The sequence below is a fragment of the Aquarana catesbeiana genome, linkage group LG01, assembly GCF_042186555.1.
Source record: "Aquarana catesbeiana isolate 2022-GZ linkage group LG01, ASM4218655v1, whole genome shotgun sequence".
Lineage (NCBI taxonomy): Eukaryota > Metazoa > Chordata > Amphibia > Anura > Ranidae > Aquarana > Aquarana catesbeiana.
Genome location: NC_133324.1, coordinates 190,978,719 through 191,000,326, shown reverse-complemented (window position 1 = coordinate 191,000,326; position 21,608 = coordinate 190,978,719). Strand labels below are relative to the sequence as shown.

The window sequence follows — 21,608 nt, the reverse complement described above, 5'->3', positions numbered from 1 at the left end:
CATTCTCAGAAAGTGGAGAGAGTGTCTAGGACCTTATCCAGAAATTCTAATTGCCTTGAGTTAGGAGCATACAGCGCCACGAGTGTAAGCTTATGGTTGAACAGAGTGCCTTTCAAAAAGACAAATCTGCCGTCAGGGTCTGTGTAGTGATCTAGGGGGATGAAAGGGCAGTTCTTATGTATTGCAACCGCAACTCCTCCAGATTTAGGTCTGGGTGAGTTGCTGAGGAACCATTGATTTATATATATGTGTGGGGAGGCGGGGGACCGAGTCAGTCCTGAAATTAGTTTCGTGCAAGAGTAAGATATGTGCACCCAGTCTCTTTGTCTCGAGCCACAACTTACTGCGTTTGGATGGAGAGCCTAGGCCACGAACATTGTACGATACGATCTTTAGATCAGCCATAGTTGGTTACCGGTAACATCGCCCCGAGGGCATGAGGAGAGACCCACAGCACACGACCCACCAAACCTGAGGTGCTGAAAAGAGAAACATATGAGTATAACCCAGGTAATGATGTAACAAAAAACCTATAGGCAATATTGAACAAGAAGAAAAAAAACGAAAAAATTTAGGTACTGGAGAAAAAGGGGAAAACAGAACATAATACCCTGTGGGCATGTAAGTAACACTAATTCCGACGGCGCAGGGTTTGCCTTTCCGGCCCGCCAGCTCCAAAAGGTTCAGGCAACCCCTGCGTCGTGGACATCCTCTGCCGAGAAGAGTAACTCCCAGGAGTTCACCTATGGGGGGTGAGTGGGGAGACATCAGGCAGGAGCCCCAGCCGGGGCACCCGCTCCTTTATATGAGCATATCTGAAAATCAGAAGTGTGTGCAAATTATTTGCAGCAGCAAAAAGTTAGATAAACAAAAAAAAACCAGAACAGAAACACGGACAAAACACCAGTCCTGGTGTTGTTCCCTGCCCTCAATGTGCAGCTGGGGAAGAAGAGGTACCTTGCTCAGTGGCAACAGCATTACCATCACGGGGTTTGTTGCAACGTCTGCGACGACCCTGCCGCCAGGGTTCTGGACGAGCTGGAGCTTGAACATCAGGGGCTGTACTCCAGTCAGGAATGTCCACTGCAGGTAAGCTGAGGCGGGAAAGAAAATGAGGTAAGTCTGACTTGTTCCGCAAAGTGACTTGCTGGCCTCCCTTAGTGACCGAGAGACTGAAGGGGAATCCCCAGCGGTATACTAAATGTGTATCCTGCAGGACTGTCAACAGTGTTTTAAGGGCCCTGCGTTGCATCAACGTGCGTCTGGATAAGTCCGGAAATAAGGACAGTTGTGCTCTGTCAAAGTCCACATGGCGTGTTCCTCTGACATGGTACATGATACGTTCCTTCACGATGTATTTATGCAATTTGCAAATAATGTCCCGGGGTTTGTCAGGATCCTCAGAGGGGGGGGTCTAAGGGCCCGATGCGCATGATCAATTTCTATGTGGTCAGAAGCCTCTTTGCCAAGAATCTGCGTGAATAGACCCTGAAGTGAAGGAATTATGTCCCTGGGGCCTGTGGCCTCCGGTAGGCCGCGTATGCGGATATTAACCCTTTGGCTTCTATTCTCCGCGTCCTCAAGTTGATCAAGCAAAGAGTCAATCCGTTGGTCTTGCATCTTGCAGTGTGTCTGTAGAGCCTGCAAGGAAGGGCTAATGTCCTCCACTGTCGCCTCCAAGGCCTCCACCTTGCCCCCATTGTGATCTGTGTCTGCCTGCAGATCTTCAATATCTTTTCTGAAGGCTTTCTCCATGCGGGCCATAAAACCCTCCAGATCTGCCCATGTGGGGAGGGCAAGAATATGTGACCGGAGATCTCCATCTTCCAGGGCTATCTGCGAGCCTCTGTGTCCGGGGACCATGGAATGAGGGATCCTGGAGCTAGAGGAGGGGGAGACAGCAGGGTTCGCCAGAAAGGCATGCGGCGATCTGCGTGGTGTATGGCAGCGGTTCCTCCCTGCATCCTGCCTGCTCGGACTACCGAAGGGGCTCCCTCGGGAGTCTGGAGAGGATGGGGGAAGAGGGGATGCAGGTGGATGGCGCGGTGACATGATCTGGGATGCCTTGTGTGCGGCCTGTGAGGACTCACCCGGCGCCATCTTGGATTCTGCTCCTTGCCGCCTGCTTCCACCAAAAAAAGCCTCCAAAGAGCTGGGAAGGAGTCGTTGGGTTCTCCGGGGCAGCGGGGATTGCTTCCTCTGCGTTGGCATCTCTTTAGATTGGTGCCTGGGTGTCTGATGCTGCTGCATAAAGCGATGTGTGGAGCGGGTTAGACGGAGCTCAGCTCACACACGTCTGCTTCGCTCCATGCTGCGGCCACGCCCCCATCACAATACTTTTGACAATACAATGTATGTTTATAATTCACAATTGCATCTTTTTCCAGCACGTAATCCTATAATCCATTAATACGATCGTATTAATGAATAAAGTGAATACAGAGAAAAGTGTCCATTTTTTTTTTCTGGTGGTTGGCAACACTGCTTCTTGACCCATGCCCGCTGGCTATAGCTGGCAACACTGATCAGTGTATTATGACTGTAGGGAAGTCTCCCCACGGTCAGAACACAATAGCTTAGCTGGAGTGATTTCCATATACCCTGTACGTATGTATGTATTGCATGTATGCATGGGGCAATTGGGTCAGTTTTGTTTTTTTTTTTTTTTGGTTTGCAAAAAACTCAGAATCCTCTATGGACTGCTTTATTCTGACATTGGAATATAATCCTAGAGAACAGTGCTTTTGGTGTTTATTTTCAAATCAGTCATGCCCAAGTGTTGCCATCTTTTGGGGTATACATTTGGTTCCATTTGCGCACACAGATTGTGGATGGCGAGTCGCCCCGCTCTCTATGGGTGATAAAAACATGGTACATCTGTCCTAGATTACTGGAATATATTTGACACTGACTCTTGTTGCCTTCTATAAACGTACACAATTGTACCAGTAATTGGATTCTTTTATAAGGGAATAAAAGGCATTGGTTAACTGAAGCCGTAATACTGTAACAGCCACATAATGTATTGGCATATTTGTTTCATTATCCATTTGAAAGAAGATACATTAATTTGAGAAGTGCTCTGGCGACTGCCTCCCCCTGGTCCCCCCTCCTTTGGAGTGTCACGGCTCCAAGCCCGTCCCTCCATTGCACTCTGTAGCCATCAGCTAGACAGCTGTTTTTGATCACAAAGCCATGCACTCGCATGTGAGAAGCAGCCAGAAAGTTTATCATGCAGTGCCCAGCTGAAGTGTCTTGTGTTTCCTATTGGAAGTGCTTTGTGTGTTCATGAATGGCTGGAGTGGACTTTGCTCAGTGATCTTCTATGGGGAGGTGTCCTCAGTGGAGGCCAGGACACAGCTATAGGCGAGCACAGCTGCACACCAGCTCTTTCCAAGCATTGAGGTTTTTTTTTTTTTTTCATCTTCAGATCACAAGTCCTGTTGCTGTGCGCTTAATGTTTCTACATGTCTTCGTCTAGCACTTCCAAAGCAAGCCTGACCTGCTCAGGCTGAGCATCAGCTCATTCCTATGTGTGTCAAAGCTCGTTCTCCTGAATGTCACACTTGTAAAAGTTGTGCCTGTGGATGGCTGGACCAGAGGATGCATGCTGCTTTGGAAGACAAGCTAAGAGGTGCTGCCAGGATTTCTGAAATGTTTGTGCCGTGAACTCTTATTGGATAAAACCCCCATCATCCTTTAGACTGGAAACATGAGTTCTGGGCTTGGGATTAACTGTAAGGAGGAATCCAATGCTGAAGCCAGCGAGGTAAGCGTTAAGTCATTATGCATGTTCAAGTCGTATGCAAATCAGTTCTATGGGACCTCTATGATCTATAATGTAGCTTAGGGTTTAGGCAAGAAGAGGTTAAGAGAAACCTATGTCTGTGTCTGAGTCATAAAAACCACTCGGCTGCCCTTTCTGTGATCTCTTTTTTGCTTTGTACTAAAAATGAAAGAATGCAGGAAAAAAAAAAAAGATGCATGCATGATAAAACTGGTGTCTAGTTCTAGAAATCGGAAACGTATGAACAGGGTGATTGATAGAGCTAGCTTTCCAGATTGTAGCTGTCATTTTTTCCAGTTCTGGCAATAAACACCTTTATTGAGTTTTCAGATTTTTTTTATTTTTTACTCTGCTCCCTTTCGCACTTGGCATGAGCGTAGTTAGGTGATTTGGGAGCGTTAAGCATTTTTCAGATGCTCCCATTATTAAAGTCTCTCTATGGGGCCAAAATTGTGTGATTCTGCCCTAAAGAAGCTTTTTCAAGCTTGAGGTGACAAATCGACACAAGGCTCAGGTGTGAATGATCTAATTTAGAATAATGGGATTCTTCACCTTGAGAGATGGCGTGTGTCGGGCGTTAAGCCACAAAACGTTCAGGTGTGAATGGGGGTGCAGAGATTGCTGTAACCCTAGAACTGCAAAGTGGCATCACCTTATTACAGAATAGTATAATCTGAAACTTTTCTAGGAAGGTGTATGCCAATAGTTGGAGATGAATATACTAATAATTTGCGATGTACCGATATCGGTTTCGATGATGAGCATTTGCACAAGTACTTATACTCATGCAAATGCTCTGACACTAAAACCGAGACCTGGTTCACATATATGCAAGCGTTTTGAATTGCATCTAACTCGCATTACATGTCAACCTGCAGCCTTTTCAATGGGGCCGGTTCACATGTGTGGGCCAGCCGCAGCGCATGTTCAGGTGCGATTGCCATTGTTACACTTTGACAATTCACACCTGAATCCACCTGACCTGCTGAACAAAGTTGCATCGAAGGGGGTTCAAATCCTACTGTCAAAGCCCGACCGCACATATATGTGAACAATGGCGGCCGGTGCTCCATTTTAAAAAAAATTAAATTTTTATTTTTGGGGGGCGCAAGCAAACCCCCCACTCTCGAACCCACCAGCCCCACACTTACCTCATCCAGGTTGCGGGCGGCTTCCCCAGCTTCTCCTCCTGGCCAATCCGGTCACTTCTCCTCCTGGCCAATCCGGTCGCTTCTCCTCCTGCCCAATCCGGTCGCTTCTCCTCCTGCCCAATCCGGTCGCTTCTCCTCCTGGCCCAATCCGGTCGCTTCTCCTCCTGGCCAATCCGGTCGCTTCTCCTCCTGGCCAATCCGGTCGCTTCTCCTCCTGGCCAATCCGGTCGCTTCTCCTCCTGGCCAATCCGGTCGCTTCTCCTCTTGGCCAATCCGGTCGCTTCTCCTCCTGGCCAATCCGGTCGCTTCTCCTCCTGGCCAATCCGGTCGCTTCTCCTCCTGGCCAATCCGGTCGCTTCTCCTCCTGGCCAATCCGGTCGCTTCTCCTCCTGGCCAATCCGGTCGCTTCTCCTCCTGGCCAATCCGGTCGCTTCTCCTCCTGGCCAATCCGGTCGCTTCTCCTCCTGGCCAATCCGGTCGCTTCTCCTCCTGGCCAATCCGGTCGCTTCTCCTCCTGGCCAATCCGGTCGCTTCTCCTCCTGGCCAATCCGGTCGCTTCTCCTCCTGGCCAATCCGGTCGCTTCTCCTCCCGGCCAATCCGGTCGCTTCTCCTCCCGGCCAATCCGGTCGCTTCTCCTCCCGGCCAATCCGGTCGCTTCTCCTCCCGGCCAATCCGGTCGCTTCTCCTCCCGGCCAATCCGGTCGCTTCTCCTCCCGGCCAATCCGGTCGCTTCTCCTCCCGGCCAATCCGGTCTTGGGGCCTGCTTCCTGTCCTGACCGGGAGGAGAAGCAGGAAGACAATAGCGAATGCTGATTCGCTAATGTCACAAGTGGGTGGGCTCAACCTTTTTAAAGTCAATTAGAGCCTCCCGGTTTTAATAATGTGCGTCACAAAAAAAAAAACCTTGTATGCGTCTGGGGCTCCGCATGGAGATTAGAGGCCGGGGCATAGAGATTAGGGGGGTGGTGCCCTTGCACCCCCTTATGAATGGGCCGGTGCTGTATGTGAACCCGGTCTTCGTTATACTAGTTAAGATTTCTAAATAAATGGTAATATTTGGTCTTAAAAAAATTAATAAATAAAACTGTCACATGACACTAAAAATAGGTATTGGTAATTGATATAGGCAAGTATTTGAGAAAAAGTATTATACTCTTCTTAAAAAAAACTGGTATTGGTGCATCCCTCCCTACTAATAGATAACCGAAGAAAACAACTGCTACCCATAGCAACCATTTTCCAGCTATTGGTTTTCCATAATCGAATTGAAAAATGAAGCGGAAACCTGAGCTGGTGATTTAGACAAGATCTCCAGTAAATTGCCTTTAGATGTAAGTTGGCTCCATTGGGAGATTTGTGTGCGCTTTCCCCTTTTGATCGGCTTTGCCCTTCATCTGTGCAAAGTACTGACAGATTTCACTGATCCTGCTTATATGATGGGTAATGTCCATGTGTTGTCACCCCAGACAAGAGGCCAAGAGATAAAAAAGGAGTTTATAGATGGAGGGAGACTTTGAGATGTCAGTAAAATAAAAGAAGCGTACAGCTGCCCTGAGCCATAGACTCCCAATCTCTGTGTGTTACTTGATCTGGCATTTAGAGCGTATTCCTTAATGTTATCTTTATGGGGGAAGGGTAAAGGAAGCAGATTCCTTTTTGGGAAGTTTTTTTTTTTTTTTTTTTTTTTTTTTGCTGTGCCCTTTTCAAACACAGCTACAGACAGTAGACATTCTTAGCTCCTCCTGCCAAAGTCCTTCCATTTAATATGGAACACAATCTAAGTGAATACATAATATGCACAAGAGCGTTGGATCATATAGCAAGACGGGACTACACTTCATTGTCCTTAGATTTCCGGAGAATAAAATCTGCAGCATCAGCAGCAGGGACTGCAGCCCATGTCCATTTTAGTGTGACCAAGGAAAGTACCTAGCTTGTACTTGTGTGTATTGAGACATTCAGTTCATTACCTCCTTACTGCCTACAGTATCAAGTACACCAAACACACCAGTATTATATGCACATATTGGTGCCAGACCAGTTTTGTTGCTTTTGCCATTAAAGAGGAACTTCAAACCCCCCCATCCCTAGTAATTTTTTCAACTCCTTAACTTTTCTGCTACTTTATCTGCAATAAACATACTTTCATGCCTAGTGAATATAATGTAAATCTGCTGTGATCCGCCATATTTTATCTCAAACATCAGCCAGCTGCCACTTATTGATCCTTGCAGCCCCATTAATCGCCCTTAAACACCACCAGTTCTGCCCTCCTACAGCACTCTTTGTAATTATTTTATAAATCCAAAAGGCATGTGAAGTGATTTCTAAAGGATTTTTTTTTTTTTTAATAACATGTTATACCTATCTGCTTTTGCACAAAGCAGCCCGATCCTCTCTTATTTGGGTCCTTTGCCGGTGGTCCTGGCTCCCCCTGCCCCCCCCCCCCCCCTCTGCCGAGTGTCCCCAATAGCAAGCCTCTTGCAATGGGGCACTCGAGCAGGCTTACGCCCGAGCCACACTGACCACATACACACGAGTGTGGTTGGGCCCCGCTCCCGCTCTCTCCTTATTGGCTCACTGTTATTAACAGCACCAGGTGCCAATGGCTCCAGTGCTTTGTGAGCCAATGAGGTGACAGAGACCCGGGGGGAGCCACTGCTCTAATGAACATCGCTGACTGGAGATCGGGCTCAGGTAAGTATAAGATGGGGGGAGCTGCACCCAGAAGGTTTTTCACCTTTAATATGTAGAGTGCATTAACGTAAAAAAATCTTAAATCTTTAGAATCACTTTAAGGCTCCATGCACACTAGCGTTTTTTCAAGCTCCTAGAAGCTAAATAGTGTTATCTTATGTATCCATGCACACTACTTTAGGCAGAAAAAATTGTTTTTGTAGTTTCCTGGAGCGTTTTTCCAGCAGAAACGCTACTAATATCGTTTTTTTTGAGGTTTTTTTTTTTTCCTTTAACTGCAAAAATGCCAAAAAATGCTAATGCTCCTAAACGCTCCTTCAAAAAGCTATTAACAGCGTTTTTTTTTTTTTTAATCCAGTGATTTTTTTTTTTCCAGCATTTTTTAGCTTAAAAAAAAAAAACGCTAGTGTGCATGGAGCCCACGTCTTGGTGTAATTTGTGTATTTCTTCCAAATGTGCGCAGTAATCCAGCGTGGAACTTTGCTTCTGTGCAGAAACTTCCTGTAATAAAGACCAGTCACGGTTGCTTTCTCTCCTTGTGCAGGGTGATCGGCCTTGTCTCAACTCCCTCCTCTCCTTAATACACAAGCTTAATGTATTCTAGTAAAGTTAGTCTGTAAACTAAGGTCTGTTTTGTTAGTTTATATCAGTAGTTTGTTATTTTATAAACTTACAGCAGGCCGTGGCCATCTTAAGTCTGGGTATCTGAAGCCAGACTGTATTTCTTCCTGGATCTCATCCTTGCAGATCTCGCAGATGCTCAGTGCAGCACAAGCGGCGTAATAGGTTTCAGGTCAGGTTTCCATAGCAACGGCAGTGTCAGAGGAAGTTGCCGCCCCTTCCCAGAAGGCATTGCAAACAGGAAATGATGCGATGGGCCACGGCAGGGAGGAGGAAGTGAAAAATGAATACAGCAGATATACAGTAGGTGCTGAGAAAAAAAAATTAAAAATACCCAATTCGTTTACAGTGCACAGTTTAGTGAGGGATGCTGAAGAGTTGTAAAAGTGGGTGGAACTCCACTTTAATCTTTTATAAAGTTATAGCCAGGGTTGCAAAGCCATTTACTGCACAGTGGGGTTTATTTACTAAAGGCAAATCCACTTTGCACTACAAGTGCACTTGGAAGTGCGGTCGCTGTAGACCTAAGGGGAAGAAGATCTGAAATTAGGTGAAGCTCTGCTGATTTTACCATCCAATCATTTACAAGCAAAAATGCAGTTTTTTATTTTCCTTGCATGGACCCCTCAGATCTACAGCGACTGCACTTCCAAATGCACTTGCAGTGCACTTGTAGTGCAAAGTGGATTTCCCTTTAGTAAATAAACCCCATAGTGTGGCTATTGAGGAATATATTTAAAGCGGTAGTAAACACTGCTTGGTTGCTGCTTCCTACTGATAGGTTTAAAATAAAGGTACAATGAATATCTTCTAAATGTACACTGTTTAGGAGATTTTCACAATTACTTCAGCCGGTGACATCACTGGTGCATGCACACTGCGCAGTAAATCCAGAGCGCTATGCCACGTTTGTGACTCCCGTGCATATGCGTGTTAGTGACATAATTGCAGCTCTGCCATTCATACGGCCGGAGCCCATAAACCCAGAAGGTAGACTGGAAAAGATGGAAGCCCTGTCAGCTGCATGCTGGAAGGATGCTGTGACAGACTCACCTGGGACAGAGGTTTTGGAGGGGACTGAATGCTAGCCTCTTGCCTACCAACGATGGGCCCTGGCATTTGAGGGAGCTACAAGAATTTAGGAAGATTTTCTGTTATGTAATGCAAAAGGACATTATTAAGGAGGCAATGATGGTCTCTGCCAGCTTGGGACTCTGTGAACAGATGTATGTGAAAGGAATGTTGATTGAGATCTGGGAAGCCCGGGTCTTTCACCCAATAGTTTATTGTGCTCATTAACACACCTTTGTCTCCTAGCAAACTATTGGGGGATGTGTTTATACTTATGTGTATTGTAAGTTGAGTGAGGAGACTGCAAGTCTACCCTGAGAGGTCATATCTCTGAGTCACCAAGTCTGGGTAAATGATTCGATAACTAGCTCATGTTAATTAGGTTTCTAGTTACAGGTGTATTAGAGAAAAATGAGAAGGAGGGAGGAACCTCCTCTTCAACTGTATATATGTATTCTTGTTCTACTAAACAGTCCATGTTCAGCAACCAAACGAGTATTGTCTTGATTGTGGTTGTTAGTGGTTGGAATATCTCATATCTATATTCAGACTGGGGGAAGCGGTATATGACGAAAGGACTCAAGCGACTTGTGGGACGTTTTGTTACAGATGCCTTTACAGACAGGTCTATCATAATATGCTAGTATGTGTTGAATACTAGCACATTATGCCATTTATTTGCAGGGGAACTTTTTTTTTTTATTATTTAAATGTTTTTATATTATATTTTATGCTTTGTGTCTGGAGTTGAACTTTAAGGATTACAACAGTCTCTTTGCAATGGTGTTTCATTTGATGCTTTGCACAGGAAAATGCATTGTGTACAAACCTTTTTAGCAGTTTTAAGCTAAGTGAGAAAATGTAGAGTAGGATGACCAGACTTCCCCGGATCTGTGATCTCAGCAGGGGGGCCTGGAGGTAGAGTGGGCGGGAACTCCCAAATTCCAGACATCCCAGGTCTCCCGCATTTCTGCTGCGGCTCCCTAACACCCGCAAGTGCCTCCCGATATTCCGGCTGCATGGCCAATCCTGAATGGTCACTTGGTTCGCGGTGGGGACAGCTGCGAACACCGATCTCCCTGTATAGCTTTTTATCCGTCAGCTTCTACTTCTTCTCTCCCTCTAGTGGCTGTCGGCTAAAAAGCTATACACGGAGATCGGTGTTCACTGCTTTCATTCCAGTTTGTTCCTGTGTCCTCCAGCCGCTCCCCTGGCTCCCTGTCCTTCTCCGACCCCCCCCCCCCCCGTGTTCTCCGCTCCCCCTCATCCCCTGCAGCCGGCTTTCCTCCTCTCCTCTCCTGCTGAATGCTGGGGGGGGAAATCTGTCAGGATGGAGAGCAGAGGAAGGGACCGGTAAATCTGTCATTTACCAGCCCCTTCCTTTTCTGAATTGGTCACAGTGAGCAGAAAACTGAAACCGTGTTTACTCTGCTTTGGTTTATGAATGGACAGGAGCCGCTGTCTTCTATCCATTCATCTTTAATGCTGAGAAAAGGACTGGGGAATCTGTGTCCTCAGTCCCTTTCCCTGTCTCAAAGGAGAGACATCAGGGGCCTGTTTAGACCCCTGATATCTCACCAAAGCCACCCAACAAGGCTGATTTAAAAAAAATTGTAAAAAAAAATATATATATAAAATAAAAAACTACTGATACCACTCCCCCCTGCCCTACCAACACTGTCTGCTGCCCCAACCCTGTCCCTCAAAAAGCATTGTTGGGAAAACGAATTTGTAAAAAAAATCAATACAAAAAAAATAAACTACTGACACCGTCCACTGCCACATACCCCCCACCCCCTTCCCCAGAAGTGGAGCAACACCTCCCTGAAATGAGTTTTTGCAAGTTTGGATGTCTGAAATCCTGTCCACCAATAAGCTAATCCCTTGCGGTGTAGCTATTTAGAAAGCAAATGTCTCCGGGCCCCCTGGGCTCAGTGGGGGCCGGGGGACAGAGAGCAGACTATTTCTTCATTTCGGGTTTAGTTGGATTAATCCGCCTAAACCCAAAAATGAAGAAATAGTCCGCTCTCTGTTCCCTGGCCCCCACTGAGAACAGGGGGCTGGAGACGTTGGTTTTCTAAATAGCTGCACCTGCGGGGATTAGCTTATTGGTGGACAGGATTTGGGAGTCCCCGTCTGCTCTACCCCCCCCCCCCCCCAGTTTCCTCCAGCCTTAGTTGCCCAGCCCCGGTGGTGCCCAGGAGGAAGGGAGAGGACCAGCGGTGCTTAGTTGGTCCCGGACTCCCAGCTCCAGGAGGAAGAAGCTGCCCTGACCAGGTGCACTTGCACTCTGTTTTTTCTCTATCTTATTTTCATAATATTGGGTAGTCCTAGCTCAAAATATTTGCGCGGCACAGTGGTGTAGTGGTAGCACTCTCGCCTAGCAGTAAGAAGGGTCACTGGTTCGAATCCCAACCACGACACTACCTGCTTGGAGTTTGCATGTTCTCCCTGTGCCTGCGTGGGTTTCCTCCGGGTACTCCGGTTTCCTCCCACACTCCAAAGACATGCTGGTAGGTTTAATTAGATCCTGTCTAAATTGTCCCTAGTATGTATGAATGTGAGTTAGGGACCTTAGATTGTAAGCTCCTTGAGGGTAGGGACTGATGTGAATGTACAATGTATATGTAAAGCGCTGCGTAAATTGACAGCGCTATATAAGTACCTGAAATAAATAAATAAATAAATATTTTAAAAAGGATCGTTTTTTTTTTCCATCTTTTATTCATGGAGGAAATGTGAGAAATAAAGTAGGTATCATACAATCATTCTATAAACACTTAGGGTTCTTTTACACTGACGATCCGTATGTCCGTTTTTCATCCTTCCGTTTTCGGATGAAAAACGGACATACATGTATTCCTATGGAGCGTCGGATGTCAGCGGTGACATGTCCGCTGACATCCGACCCGCTCCGATCTGAAAAGTGTAACGGAGGAAAACCCTACTTTTCCATCCGTTTTCAGATCGGATGACGACGGAATCTACGGTCCGTCATCATCCAATCCCCCATAGGGGAGAGCGGCGCTCTGACAGGTCCGTCGCTGCACAGTGTGCAGCGATGGACCTGTCATCTTTCTGCTCAACGGGGATCGGCGGAGCGATCCCCGCTGAGCAAGCGGGTGTTCATGGGGCGGATCATCACTGATCCGCCCCGTGTGAAAGAGCCCATACACTGCATATATCATTTGAGGAAAATATACTTATTAAATAGTTTACCATTTGCCAATAAAAAAAAAAAAAAAAATCCCCGGATTTCATTTTAAAAATCTGGTCACCTTAATGTAGAGGCAGTGGTTTTGAACAAAGTACAAGGATTTGTAGATGTCACCTTTTTATCAGTTTGGAGAAGTCACACCAGTGAAAGATAATTGGTTTTTATGAATTATTGTATGTATATTTTGTCTAACAAAAAAAAAAAAAATAGATGGCCATGTGAAGATTTTTGATGTAAGTGCTTTGTTTCATCAGTTGTAAAAGTTTTTACATTAGTACATTCATTTGTAATTATTCTAGAAGTGCTGGGTACTGCAGTCAATGTAAAGTAACTCCAGAGTTTTTCTTTGGCGTGTTTCTTTCCCAACGTTGTTTATTTAGGAGTAACAGAACATTTCCTGATTGGACGACGACTAATAGGAAATAGCAGAGCGTCTGATCCAGCAGGACTGTGACGGTGCCATCCTCTCTGCAGTGTCAGACAAACTGAACACAATACCCTTCAGAGCCTTGTTTACCAGAAGGCAAGGAGATGAGTTTTTCAGGTCTGTCCTGATCAGGCATTGATTGCTACTTGAGCCGGTAGCTGAAACGTGCAGGCAAATAACCGAGAACGGTTTTCACTTGACTGAGCCACATTTGTGGATACCACGTCTTGAAAGTGTCATCATTTGACCAAGGTCACAGCGCATATCCCGAGTCCTTGTGATTGAACGCAGGCTATTGCTCCTACAGTCAGCTTTGTTCGAGGTATTCTGCGTATTGCAACAAATCTGTGATATACTGTAGTGACAGCTCTGCGTTCACTTTTCATGTGTGGCTATTGGAATTGGTTTATAAATTGGAACATTCTCTTCTATTACTAATATATTATAGGACATATATAAGTAGTTGTGTCCTTGCTTTTTTCCCCATTTTATTTGATTCTTTATTTATGGCCTCTCCCCTTCTATCTCACGGTAGTATTTGATCTGCTTATGGCAGGTACTGAATATCTATATGACTTTGTAAATGTAAGTGGAGGACATCGGATGTATCCAAATTCAATAAGATGTTTTGAGTGGTGTTGAACAAGCTGTCAGATGACTAATATAACACACAGGATTTACACGGAAATTAAAAAGTCATGAGGTTGGTGACGTAATAAGTTTTTTGTTTTTTTTCTAAGGTTGCAATTTAAAGCTGTTTCAGCCCAAAGCCTTCTATATCCCCTACATACTCATTGAACAATGAATGATCTCACACTGATGATTCGTTCTCTGGTGAGTATATGGGTGATACAAGGAACTGAAAACCTTTCTAACTTTGCAGTGTGATGGTTTATTTAAAGTGATTGTAAACCCCACACATAAAATCTGAACAAAGCACATATTTATATAGTGTTTACTTGCCTCTCTCCAAAGCACTATGTGTCATTTCTATTTCCTGCTTTTCCTCTGTTATCAGCATGAGTCATTTCTGACAAGTTTTCCTGACACCAAGAGAATAAAGGTGACTGGAGGGATCTCCAGCAAACCGCCTGTGATTGACAGCCTCAGCTCTGTTCCTGTGCTGTGTGACCCTCCAATCAGCTCTCGGAGCTCTTGTACATTGTGTAACTGCCACTCCCTGTCCCCTGCTTTTTGAGTCCGTAAAAAAAAATAGTTTTCATCTGAGTTATACAAAGATGTACAGGACAAACGCCTGCAAAAAATCTGGTACAACTTACGTTTCACCTCTGCATGTTACCTGAGGCCAGTCACTTCACTTGGATATAGGTAAGGGTTTACAACCACTTTAACATCAAAACAAAGCATGTACCAGGTGAAACCCTTAAAAACAAAAGGTTCCCGTTTTAAAGCCCCGGACATCAGCAGCATACAGTGAGGGATAAAAATATTTGATCCCCTTATGTTTTTTGTATGTTTTACCCACTGAAAAAGAAGTGATCAGTCTATATGTTTAATGGTAGGTTTATTTTAACAGTGAGAGCCAGCATAACAACAAAAATATCCAGAAAAACGCATTTCAAAAAAGTTATAAATTGATTTGCATTTTAATGAGTGAAATAAGTATTTGACCCCTTTGCAAAACATGACTTGATACTTTGAGTTTTGAGGGTTCTTAAAATGTCTATCTCCGTAGAGATACTCACAAAATTTACTCATTTACTAAGGTTGAGAAGTCTGAGATCAGCCAATGCTACAACATTGAAGAGTGCACTTGTTTATTAACCAGGAAGAGCGCACATTCCTGTGATGCTTCAGCTGTGTTCATCAGACAATGCATCCCAGCTTGTGGGTCAATATTGTATTTAAATAACCCAATGGTAAAGATGAGCCACCTTCCACCCATGCTAACTTATCCACCATACACTTTGGAACAGTGGGTGATGCAGTCCAGATCTACACCATATTGAATCGCCTCCAGTCAGGTTTACAAGTATTCAGCTTTTGTATTCGGGCCTATAAAGAATCCAGTACCCCTAGCCTATTACACCCTGACATTACACTTCTGTCACTGAGCCTCCCTGCTTCCCAGCATTTCTGATCCCTGACCCCACCACTCCAAACACTGCAACTTTCTGCCATTTAGCAACTCTGCGTCACCACTGCTTCCCTGCCCCGTGCAGATAGGATAGGCTGTGCCTAGACTTTCTGGGTTCTCTGCTTTATCCTGGTGATATAACCTCCTCCCCAGTGCAGCATGTAGAGGCCAGTCAGTCTTACAACCCCTTGGGGCAATGTGCGCATTTTGTGTTTTGGAGGAAAGCAGCGGAGGTCACAATTCTGGGCTAAGAGAAAGATCAAAGCCAAACGCTGAGATACTACCACCTCCATTACTACAGAACCCTTCCAGTGTATACGCTATTTGCTGTTGCTTCTTCGTCTTTTTTTTTTTTTTTTTTTATCACTTGCCCCTCTTAAAATATTGAGCCTTGTATATTATTATTATTATACATTACATATATTATATTTTGAACGTACAGTCCTATTGTAAAACTAATTTAGTTTAGATATGATTTATAGACATGCAATCATAATAAAACAGTTTCCTTTTACAATAAGCACAGGATACTGCATTGATGTATACCAGAGTAGTTGTAGGTGAGTATATAACATCTGCTTCTGATTTCCTCCATACATAAAGAGCCCACCAGAGCTTGGGTGCAGATCTAGGCTCATTACCATCCTTGACGGGATCCAAATAAAAAGAAGGAAGATCACACATTGGGGTTGATTTACTAAAACTGGAGAGTGCAAAATCTGGTGCAGCTCTACCTAGAAACCAATCGGCTCCCCTTTTTTTTTTTTTTGACAAAAAAAACCAAAACTTAATTGAACAAGCTGCAACTGCACAAGATTTTGCACACTCCAGTTTTAGTAAATCAACCCATTATATTAACTAAGGGCCGATTCACACCAGATGCAGTCCAGTGCATGCTTTTTTGATGCAGAAAAAAAATAGACTGTAGATTTTATATGGGTTCCAATCGCCTAGTTTTCACCAGTGCAGTCAGTTCCAGTGCATTTAAATGCATCAAAATGCATTACAGCAAAGAACCTCAGGAAACATTTGATAAAAGAGGGGACAAAAAAGAAACATTGAAAACGCATCAAAAACTCACTAGAACTCAGCAAAAAGCTTCAAAAACGCATGCACGCTGCGTTTTTGTGGTGTGAACCGGCCCTAAAAACTTATTTTTCATATTCTAAATTGGCACAGGACACAAGATAGCCCTGAGTATAGCTGAAGATACATCACATCTTTATCTTGTGTGCTGTGCTTTATGAACAGAGTAGTTATAAGGCCTTGTTTTTACAGCTGCTGTTTTTAGCTTCAGGCATTTTTTTTTCTATAGCCAGTAAACTCCTTGGCGTGTTATCCTATGTGTCCATGCACACATAGGCTTTTATTAGCGTTATTAGCAGGGGCGTTTTGTGGCTGAAAAAAAAAGCCCCAGAACTAGTGGGTTTCAAGAGGAGTTTTTCAGCTGTCAAAACTCCCAAAAGCACTGAAAACGTGGCTATAAGGCGTTTATGAGCATTTTTGAGCCATAAGCTTTTGTGGGAGTATAGTTTTGCTAAAAAACAAGCTAGAAACCGCGAACGCTGAAAAATGCTACTGCAAAACTTATTCTACAGCTAACGCTAATGGCGTTTTTATAACATCCAGTGTGCATGAGGCCTTGGGCTGAAAAACCTTGACCAAGTGGGCACTAGTATATCAATGCCAACAAAGCAATAAGGGTCTCTTCTATAGAAGGTGGTGGTGCTTACCCGGGACATAGCCTGCAGTAGTGAATCAGATGACCGTATTGTTGAATGCATCTGACTGCTGTGAACATCACCAGTTTTTTCATCAAATCAAATAGTTATCTAATTTGAAGCCGTCTTGGTGTTTTTAGTAAACAGATGCCATGCCCCAGAATTAGTATTCTGATAAAAAAAAATAAACTATGAAATTGTCTCATATGCCAATGTAGCGCCCTGCTCCTGATGGGCAGGTGCTATCTATGTAAATTTAAGTTGTCTGAAGCTGTAGTTTAGCTCAGACTGATTATTGTAAATTTCCTGGTTTCTGTACCAGTTCAGCTGGGTTGTGTCAATTTCCACTTGGCCGTGGGTGTCGATGCGGCCACCGGTAAGTGTTGGTAATGCAACAGGCTGGATGTATTGGGTACCACTTTTACTCAGAAATAACCCGGTGGGAGTGGTTCACTTGCCATGCATTCTGGGTAAGGGTACATAAGGTACAGGTGCCAATTGGTCGGGGTTCGTTGTTCCCGACCTGAAGGCCCTCCTGGCCCAGGTTGTGCCGTGGCAGCTCTGCTGTCTCGGGGCTGGCTGACCCAAGGCTTTGTTACTACAGAAGTAGGCCCAGGAGTTCTGGGGCCTGCTGATCCAGAGGTTGGTCCTGTGCTGTCTTGCCTGCGGGGAGAAGCCGATTGAGCCAAGTATGCTGGTATCTCGGGAGGAGCCTGGAAACCCAATCGGGGGATGCAACCTGGATCATCTAACTCACAGTATCGCTGGGTCAGCTGAAAGAATCTGGTACTGTGCAGCTAAACTTTAAATCTAATCAAAGTTTGGTTGCACCATCCTGTGGCAGAGGATTGTGTAACAACCGCAACGATTATCTGTTTTTTTTTTTTTTTTTTCATCAAGTCTGTGGCAGAGACTGTGTTCAAGCATTGCACCCGGCTGCTAGGTCAGTGAGAGAGGCCTATCCTGTGATTGCTATATCCAGTTGGGGGGACCGTTAGTCCTCTGGATAAGTAGAAATACCCTGACTCGCAATCTAAGGTACCTGAATCTCCCTTGATCCTCCATCCCTATTATTTTGGCTTCAAAAAATGAAAGAATTGCAACGAAAGAAACTCAGTGTTTGGTGCAGACATCATTTAATACTCTTTTTTTTTTTTTTTTCTTTTCCTCCTCATCATTGTGACCCCTGTGATGGACACGAGGTACGGTAAGCCCAATCTAAACCAGCAGCTCCTTCGGGGGTTAGTGCTACACCAACATATTACATTTAAAAAAAATTGACTATAGCTTGTGAAAGAGGTTGTTCTAAACAGGTGAAGCTATGTGCAATGTTGTTGCTTGTCTTCAAGTGTCATTGCAATAAGAGTTTCCCCTGCTGGATGACCTTGGGAATGATGAGGATAGAGTGTGTGTTTGAGTTGTCTGTTGATACCAAGCTCATTCACAGGTAAAGCTTAGGGAGAGGCCATATTACAGTGAGGAGCAGGAATGTGTTGGCAGGAAAACAAGCTCACCACCCATAGACACGTGCAGAATGACCTCTGTTGTTATTGGGCTAGAGGAGGGATGGTTTTTATTACATAAATCCTGGGTCTGAAGCAAAGTCATTGAATAGCATAGTCTTATGTTTATTCCACCGGGACGTACTGGAATCTTCTAAATGCAGCACAACTGGCCAATTTTTACACCTTATGATGTTCAGTGATCATCTTCGTCTTGCAAAGACTGCTATTCATTCAATTTGGCTTGGTATACCTAGAACAAATACCTTGAACTTCTATACTCAGTTCAAGTAATGTAGTAATAAAGAATTTATTCCAGTGTCCACTAGGCTAGAAATCACTAGAAATTGGCCAACGATGACCACACCCCAGATCATTTAATCAGATTTTCATCAATGTTTGTTATTTGGTGTAACTGTCACAGCATTTGTGGGCCAGGTAAGACCTAAGTTGCTATATTGCCAGTTTCGATATAGTCTGAAATATATTGTATGGCTTCTTAAGGGGAAGGTCAATTGGCCATTATGTTATGGCAAGAACATTGATTTATTAAAACCAGAAGGATGGTAGCGTTACAAGACAACCGGTTGCATTCTCCCATTACATAAATACAGTAAAACCTTGGTTTGAGAGTAACTTGATTTGAGAGCGTTTTGCAAGACAAGCAAAATTTTCAAATTAAGTTTTCTCTTGATATACAAGCAATGTCTTGATATACAAGTAGCGTCATATCACAACTGAGTATAAAAGAGAAGAGAGGCGCCTCTAAGTGTAGTAATATTGTTACATTTAATGAAGGTACAATATTTAGCAACTCACATTGTTGATGATTAAAAGAGGTACATCTAAGTATGCAGGTATCCGGGGTAAAGATGTCCACATAGACCGTCCACCGCACTGCCATCAACATCATCTTTCACACTGTGCTCTGTGAGCACTTCAAGCCTCCCTTTCAGATCGCTCTACTGCAGGGTAGTCTTCCCGGTCACGATTGCAGACTGACAGCGGTGATAGTCGGCGGTGTGGGGGATGGTCTATGTCAGGGATATGCAATTAGTGGACCTCCAGCTGTTGCAGAACTACAAGTCCCATGAGGCATAGCAAGACTGACAGCCACAAGCGTGACACCCAGAGGCATGATGGGACTTGTAGTTTTGCAACAGCTGGAGGTCAGCTAATTGCATAACCCTGGTCTATGTGGACAGATTTACCCCGGATGCCTGCATACTTAGATGTGCCTCTTTTTTAATCATCAACAATGTGAGTTGCTAAATGTTTTACCTTCATTAAACCATATTGCTACACTTGGAGGCGCCTCTCTTCTCTTTTATACTCTGTAGCTCCTGCTAGATTTTGCTTCTAATCCCCTTGTGGAGGCAGTCATTTGTGGATGGACATTTTATGGTTACACAACCAATCACATTGCTATAATCTTTTTTTTTTATATGGACTATAAACTGAAGGATTTATAAATGGTTGTGGAACTAATCATTTGAGTTTCCATTATTTCTTGTGGGAAAATGTGCTTTGATATATAAGTGCTTTGGATTACAAGCATGTTTCTGGAACGAATAATGCTTGCACTCCAAGATTTTTCTATACCTGATTTCTATGGCCCAGTCTTTCATAAATCTGGCTACTGGTTTCCCAATTGCAATCACAAAGTCTGCGCTGTTAAAAAGCTCAATATTCATTTTAATGCAAATTATTCTCACCGTAGGCACTGGCTTACTTGTTATACATCAGGAGATTAGTGGCTGGATACCCGTCGTGGTGTATTGAAGATTAGTGGTGTTTTATGCTGCCTGTGTACTGTTAATCTGAGTGCTAAAGGAAGTCCATGTATACATTTTCTGAAATTCCAAACATGCCTTGAAAATTCCAGGGGGCATAATAACTGTTCATTATTTCAGCACTGATAAAGATTTAAAGGCTCCGTTTTATGAGCACTGCAAAGCACCAGTAAGGACAGCAACAAAAGGAAAGTTAGAATTTTACTAAAAAAAACAACAAATACGCAAATCACACCATGCAAATACCTCATGCAAATTCACTATTGATTACCCTCTATGAAAAATCTGAAACTGTGATATCCGGTAGATTGTCCAAGCAAAACATTTGCTGCAAAAATTTTCTCTGCTGCAGTAGGGCCAGCAACTTCACAATCTACAGTACTACGGACTATCATCAGGTTCATAGGGTGGAAAAAGTTTCCAGAAACTGTGGCCACACAATGGTATTGCAGCTACAAATTTGTTACAACCCAGCACTTATTGAAGCGTCGAAAGTATTGAGTTCTATCCTCCATTTGTGCATTCTCCTCCTCCTCTGTGAGATCGTTCTATGTGGAAACCCGTCATGCAGATAATAGATATATATTGTGTAGACATTGATATATAAACTAGGAATTTCAATTTATTCACAAAGACTTGTATAATACAACATATTACACATATCTTGACACAGGTTTCACTCTGCTGGATTCCTCAGGGGTATGTTTGATATAAGTAATTGGTCATAGTTGGTAGATCTGTTTTAATACATTATTCTAATTGTTCTATGTAGCTGATTTTCCTTAGGTTTAATAAGTTAGATCAGCAAAATGTACCCTACTTGTATAGTGAGATTGGATATAAATTGGATAGTTTGGGTAGTCCTTTCTACTACAAGACACTGTAAAAGTACAGTATCTTAGTTGTTTTTATAAGGTTGGCCTTATTCACATGAGTGTACTTCAGTGTGTGCCAGTGCAAGGGCACTGTTTGCCTGCACAGGTGTTCCAATGCACCAGACACCTGTGCATCCCTGTGTGGGCAAATATGGCCCTTGCCTAGGTGTACGCTTAAAGCGGAGGTTCACACAAAAATTGAACCTCCGCTTTTTGGAATACTCCCCCCCTCTGGTGTCACATTTGGCACCTTTCAGGGGGGTGCAGATACCTGTCTAATATAGGTATTTGCACCCACTTTTGGGCGTAGACTTCCCGTCCCCCCGCGCTGTCTGCTGGGACACACACGGGTCCCAGAGACAGTAGGGACTGTTCTGATTACTCAGCGTGACTCACGCATGTGCAGTAGGGAACCGGGAAGTGAAGCAAGCCGCAAGGCTTTATTTCCTGATTCCCTTACAGAAGATGGCGGCAGCACCCGAGAGATGAGCGATGGTTCAGCCTCGGGTGCCGACATTGCTGGACCCTGAGACAAATAAGTGTCCTTATTTTAAAAGTCAGCAGCTGCAGTATTTGTAGCTGCTGACATTTAAAAAAAAATTTTGCGGGACTCCCTCTTTAAGTACACTCATGTGGATAGAGCTTAG

General features: G+C 44.2%; 1 protein-coding gene across 2 annotated transcripts in view; it reads left to right on the top strand.

Annotated features, from left to right (window-relative positions):
• MCC (MCC regulator of WNT signaling pathway) overlaps window positions 1-21,608 on the top strand; it is a 530,407-nt gene that overhangs the window by 190,683 nt on the left and 318,116 nt on the right. The window contains exon 1 of one of the 2 annotated variants that reach the window (XM_073624626.1): window positions 3,182-3,769. The exons of the other annotated variant lie outside the window; for it this stretch is intronic. Coding sequence (XP_073480727.1) covers window positions 3,713-3,769 — 57 coding nt within the window. The 5' untranslated portion in view covers window positions 3,182-3,712. Of the gene's footprint in view, window positions 1-3,181; window positions 3,770-21,608 lie in introns of those variants that run through there. 2 annotated transcript variants of the gene reach the window in all.